The sequence below is a fragment of the Plutella xylostella genome, chromosome 19, assembly GCF_932276165.1.
Source record: "Plutella xylostella chromosome 19, ilPluXylo3.1, whole genome shotgun sequence".
Lineage (NCBI taxonomy): Eukaryota > Metazoa > Arthropoda > Insecta > Lepidoptera > Plutellidae > Plutella > Plutella xylostella.
Window position 1 is genome coordinate 9,888,216 of NC_063999.1, and position 6,768 is coordinate 9,894,983.

Here is a 6,768-nt window from a genome sequence, read left to right on the forward strand (position 1 = left end):
GTAGAATTTTAATGTGTTTATTTAGCCGGTTTTTAAAATACAATCAATGTCCCGAGGTACAAGCGTCCCAAGGTACGTTACGTTACCCTAAATTTAATATGATTTTTCCAAAGTTGCACTATTTATAACAGAACTTATAAACGACCAAAAATAAGTTGACTACCAGGAGACATCAATCGTTACAGAGTGGTAAACGATGTGACATAGTTGTTATTCTATTAAATATGCGGCAGCGTTTTGGAATAAAACAGTTTTATTTAAAAATAATAATTTAGTAACTTACTTATAAATCATTATGGTTTCAAGTTAGTCAAAAAAATTACTGGAGATATCTTTATTATTAGTATAACTAATGAAATCACACTTGAGAACCTCTGGAGAGTGAAATATCCGTATTTCAGGAACTTAAAGGACAAATTTGTTCCAACTACATAAAATAGTGTTTATCTGAACAAATAATATTTTCGGCAACCTAAAATTTAAGTAACATAATGGAAAATTACGTAATTTGTTAAAGTTTTAACCAGCCATATTTCGAAAATACAGCAGTGGCTCTTAGAACTTGAAAAAAATACTCTTTCCTTTTTTAATTGCCTTAGAAGCTGAAAGGACTTTAATGTTATCATCAAACATCCGATAAATCAATCTCCACCATATTAAACAGTCTACCACATTCATCGTCTGTTCTTGAGAACAATAGCACGAAATTACCTTTTTCACAAACGAAACTTTTTATTAATGCAGCGCAAGTGTATTGGACGTTCCTTTCGCTTCGTACTTTAACCAAAACGTGTAGTTTCTCTTCAATTTTTCTTTGATGAATTTCCTCAGGTTGGAGTGTTTCGTAAGAATGTGACAGATTTGTCGTGTGACAGAGGGGTAAAATGTGTTGCAAAGTCGATTAGCATTTAAACAGTAACATAAAGTGTAATATTCACATGTTGATTGCAAAGTAATTGTTATTACCAATGAGTAAATAACAAAATAATAATTTAATTGTATTTTATTTTAACAATTACCTACGTGACGTAGCTGTCGCCGAATAAACACACGCACCTCCTGTCACTCTTTGCGGGTGGCCGATACGCGGTATCTGGATCTCAAAGGGGAAATCTTACCAAGGGGAAAAGGAGACCTAAACTCTGATCGATGGCAATAAGGACGAGTGGCTCAAACAAATATTTTAAATGGCAACCTACGTGACAGAATGTAACTACTAAAACATTAGGTAGTAAGAGACAAATTTTCAACATTTTTTTAAAATATTTCTGAAATCATTTAAAAATATACATTTTGTTTTACTAAATAGGTAATATCTTCTGGAGTTTAAATAAATTTTTACATTTTATGTCGTTATATATATTTTTTGTAACATTATCGAATATGCGCAGGATGAAGTGGCGGGAGACAGCCAAGATTCGTATGAAATACACCTCTGTCACGCGGATTTACCACTCTGTAACGTAATTTTAAATACAAAAATATAAATTTATATTTTTGTAAACGTGCACAGCCGTTGTGTTTTTAGTACAATGCACGCTGAAATATAAATAAATAAATAAATATTTGAAGAACTCATGATTTTTTCTTCACGACTGATGGAGACTAAGTTATGTAGGTTAAAAAGAAGAACTGCCCACCTACATATTTACAGGATTTCAAGATATAGAAATATTTTCTGTAAGTCTGCTCCGAAAGCCAGGAAAAACATTGTGAAAATTTTAAATATTCACTCCACTCAATCCCGATGAAGTTGGCGTATAAAACCTATCGTAAAAGACTAAAAGTATCGCGCCGGCAAAACCTAATATTCATAACGCGGAGGAGCGAGGACGAAGGAAAAATAAACCGGTAAAAACCGGTCTAATCCGCCGCGAACAGGTTTTCACACGTCGCTTTTGGCTCCGCGTTTTTTTTTTTCGACTAGAGGTGTTTTTATGCTCCACCTCGCAGATAGATTGTGAATAAATTATGGACAAGCGCGGCTTCGGCCACGAAATGCTTGTAGGTGTTTATTTCGCCTGACACATGTCACTGGTATCGAACGAAATTATATGCTTTTAGCCTTTTCGGTTTTCCGTGTGTTTTCGTGAGCTTGTTGCTATGTTACTTACTGTGTTACGTTTGTTTTGTTAAGGCATGAACGTACTTATAGGTACATATATTATTTTTTTAACATGCTTTAGCGTTTTTTCTTTTGCTTTACGTACAGTATGTCTAAAATATCTTCTGCTTCTACTTTGACTTTAGCTTTATTTATCTACAACCCGCCAGCAAAGCGAAGATGATGTCAGACACACTTCAATCTTGCAGAAAGCCCATGACTTGCATTGTGTATGCAGCTAAAACATTTTCCAACACAACATCAGGAATACACGGACTATACAACTTAAGAAATATCGAATTATCTATTACATTATATTCATTCATCATCCAAGATGCACCGCTGCCGCTGTTGCATAGGCTGTAATTATTATGCAAGTTATAGTTAAACTGACATCCTGGACTAACTGATAAGCTACTTTTAATCCCTAGTTCCCAGGGCGAAACCCTCTTTAAAGAAATTTCCGCTTACAACGCATATTTTCCGACTCCGTCAATAAACCTGAGGCAGGGGCTCACTCTACCTATATGACGAATTACCCTCCTCCTTCGGCAGTCGGGTTTCGGAGAGCTGCTGCGCGATCCACGGCTCTATTTCGTTGTTATTAAACGTGCCGATTGCACGAAAGCTCTCGTTCGTTAGTTTTTCCTCAGTATCCTAACTAATATTATAAATGCGAAAGTAACTGTGTCTGTCTGTCTTTCTGTCTGTCTGTCTGTCTGTCTGTCTGTTACTCTTTCACGCCAAAACTACTGAACGGATTTGAATGAAATTTGGTATACATATGGTCTAGACCGTGAGAAAGAACATAGGCTACTTTTTATCCCGGAATTCCCACGGGAAAACTTTTTAAGGCGAAGCGAAGCTCGCGGGAACAGCTAGTTATTATTAAATTCTTTATTGCACAAAGTAAATTGGTACAAAGGCGAACTTAATGCTAGCAGCATTTTCTACCAGTTAACCTTTGGTGATGTTGAAAAAGTGATTGGTAGTGCTTATGGCTTTGAAGAAAGAAGATGGTTTATATTGAGTACTTAACCGAAGTATTAATATCTTAATATATAACTATCTATACAATATAAATATACACATGATACCTAAATAAATACATTACATACATACATTAATACATACATAAAATTAATATCATCATCATCATCACATAGATAGGGATCAGTTAGGCAAAATGTTCTGCTCTTGGAGGTAGTGGAGACGAACTATAGTGAGTATAGAGTAACCCCCAGGAGCGCGCCCCACGTGCACTGACCACTGACTCACTCGTGTTGCAATACCTTCTACTAATGATTAGTTTTACCCTTTTAAGAGATTTGCGCCTAATCGGGAGAATATTGTGCAATTAGAACACCGCTACTGTTTACTCTTATTGTTGTATCTGTATTATGAATAATGGCAGCGGATTGTAGAACTTAAAATCAGCGATGTTTTAATACGAACTAGATGGAGTGACAGTGCAAAAGAGAATAGCAGTCAGTAAAAAACCCCTCAACAACTACCTAACACCCACTTCTACCACTGAGTCCGATTGGAAGATTTGTGACTTTATTCATTGGAACAATGGTAGTCATTAGGTTGAACTTAAAACGGTTCGACTGTAACAAAATGCAGATACCTAGTTTTTGCTTTGTTTTTGTATATAAAACAGTATCATGTTAGCATTGATAATCTAAGCTTACACACACACACACACACACGCACTCACGACTTGTACTAATGTACTCCCTTGCGGGGTAGGCAGAGGTGCACTGCTGCACCCACTTTTCGCCAGAGTGTTATGTTAGTCCCAATGTAATAGGGGGCGGGCCTATTGCCATTTTACGGGCACATCCAAGACCTGAGAACAAATATCTGTGTTTAAACAAATATCTGCCCCAGCCGGGAATCGAACCCGGGACCATCGGCTCAGTAGTCAGGGTCACTAACCACTACGCCATTCGGTCACGGAACACGTAAACTTACACAAAACTGAATCCACACCATAAAAGTAATAAAACAACACGTTATAGAAATCTGCTTCTAACGTGAAAGTATGAAGAAAGCAATCAAACTGAAATAAAACTTGAAAATGAACAGCTCCGGAAGGAATTAACACTTACAAAAATATACGCTGACCACGGAATATACAGTATCATATTCTGCAGTAACGATTCTTATCAAATATTTTTTCTTTTACTCTTTAGCAAAATCGCAGAAGTATCTACTCTTATTCGATACGGCAAGCTTTAGTATTATTTTCACTAATTTTATTATGCCTTACATTCATACTTGTTTAGAATGACTATGTAATATGTATTGTAGGCTCTCCCAAAGAGTGAGACCGCTTATCATAAAATTTATTAAAAGCAGTGTTATAAAATTCAGCTTTTTGACTTTCAGCACTCGGCTGTCAGTGACTGTGCCTGAAGTTGGTAACAAACGGAAACCTTTGACGAAAACGAAACGAATAAAGCATCACATCACTTCATAAAAATAAGTCGACTGGAACGAAATGTAGCCAACTATTGATTTATGCAGCATGTAAATTTAGACTTGAACCATTAAAAGTAAATCAAAGTGCCTTATAAATCGTGAAACTGTGGCGAGTTGGTGACTAGCCAGTTTACTCTGGACTGCCACATGAATATCTGGTCTCCCTGTGTCGCCTGTTTGTGGAGGGGTGCGGGAGGCGGAATATGCCAACTTATATTGGCCACGAGGGTCAGTTTAAAACCGTGTGGTCACACACAAAACTGCGTTTGTGCAGCGAGCGGGGGTTTGTATCATTCGGGTGGGATTTTGTAGTTTTAGAGATTATGGGGCTCGTTATAAGTTCATGATTTACACGGGGGAGTTTGCCAAGAGTGTCTCTGGTGCGGTTATTACGGTGGATACCGGCGAGGCTTGGTGCCGTGGATGTATTATGTAAATTATGTAAAATAATACATACTCTAACGTATTCCTCCGAGCTTCCTTGCACCTATAAAGGTCAGAATTCATTCATGCACTTACAAATAAATGGGGTTCACAGTAAGAACGAGCCTTACGTATGAACTACAGTATATAGTTATAGTTATAGTTATAGAAAAGGGGAGGGCAACCAGTGCCCATTCGCCACTGCGACCTAAAAGATCTATTGTGACTCCCCTTGCCGAGTCAAATCTCACTCTCCAGGCCCAGGTCTTTTATAAACCTGATGATCTTACCTGGAGGGAGAGACCTGACATCTATGGGGGCTAATTTGTAGCCGCCCAAGATTCTGTTTCTCTTGTGAATGATGGCCTCACATTCACAGAGAATATGCATGGGCGTTTCGTCCTCTTCATTGCAAAATCTACAAGTTGGAGTATCGGACAGACCCATTTTATGTAAGTGACTGTTCAACCTACAGTGACCTGATAAGGTTCTTGTCAAGACCCTTAACTGGTTGCGTGTGAGCTCTAAAGCTCGACGCGTAAATTTCTGCGAATAGCCCACGATTAGGGCTCTTGCATGATGTTGCCCTGGTACATTATTCCAAGCCTCTAAGCTTTGGTTCTGTGCCCAGTCCTTGATCTCGCGACGACTGATGCATTTTGGTAGCCCGATGATGGGCTCGGGGCCCAACGGTAGGCTTTCTGCTCCCAGACGTGCGAGCTCATCTGCTTCCTCATTGCCATTGATGCCACAATGTCCGGGCACCCATCGCAGGGTCACTCTATTGTTAGCTCCAATTTTGTTCAGGATGAGGATGCACTCCATTATAAGTTTGGAGTTAACTTCTGCAGAAGTCAATGCTTTAAGAGCAGCTTGGCTGTCTGACAGAATAAATATATTCCTCCGAGTGAAGGCTCTATCCAGGTTTTCGTATGCACATCCAATGATGGCATATATCTCGGCTTGAAATACGGAGGCAAACCTTCCCAGGCTCGCATATTTGCGCGCTCTTGGCCTTTCTCCGTAAATGCCTGAACCTGCCAGGCCTTCCTTTTTGGATCCATCGGTGTACCACACGATGTCTCCCGACCGGAAAGTTTGAAGGGCCTTATCATCATTCCACTTCTCCCTTTCTGGTATCTCAACTGAGAAGAGCCTTGAGAAACAGTACTCCGTTTCCATAGCGTCGGAAGGCATCACCATGGCATGGGTACTGAGAAGCTCTCGGTGGAGCGAGCTGAACACAGCCGAGTGCCAACGGTTCCTGCCTCCTTCAGCAGCCCGTAGCATAGCTGATCGAGCCTCTTTCTGCACATGTATGTGTAAAGGGCTAAGATTCAGCATGGCTTCCATCGCTGCTGTCGGAGTGGACCTTATAGCTCCAGTGGCCATCAGACACGCTAACCTTTGAAGACTACTTAATAGATCTTGACAGGTTTTTTGTTGGGTTTTCCTGTGCCATACTACGCAGCCGTATGTAACCATAGGTCTCACTACGGCTTCGTATAGCCAAAGGTTAACTTCGGCTTAAGGCCCCATTTTTTCCCAACTAGTCTACAGCACGATCCCATAGCGCACTTAGCTTTCTGGGCTATGTACTGCAGATGTTGATTCCAAGTCAGCTTCTGATCTAGGATTACACCAAGATATTTGGCTTCTTTGGAGAAGTTTACCGTTTCCCCAAAGAGAACCGGTGGTCTCAGACCATCTAGGATCCTTCTTCGGGTGAACGGTACTATTATGGTTTTGCTGGC

General features: G+C 39.6%; 1 protein-coding gene across 1 annotated transcript; it reads right to left on the reverse strand.

Moving 5' to 3' along the window:
* Positions 1-5,254: 5,254 nt before the first annotated feature.
* Positions 5,255-6,367, reverse strand: LOC125490012. Its single transcript, XM_048627947.1, has one exon. The coding sequence runs from the start codon at positions 6,365-6,367 to the stop codon at positions 5,255-5,257; it is 1,113 nt and encodes a 370-aa protein (XP_048483904.1).
* Between the last annotated feature and the right edge of the window lie 401 nt (positions 6,368-6,768).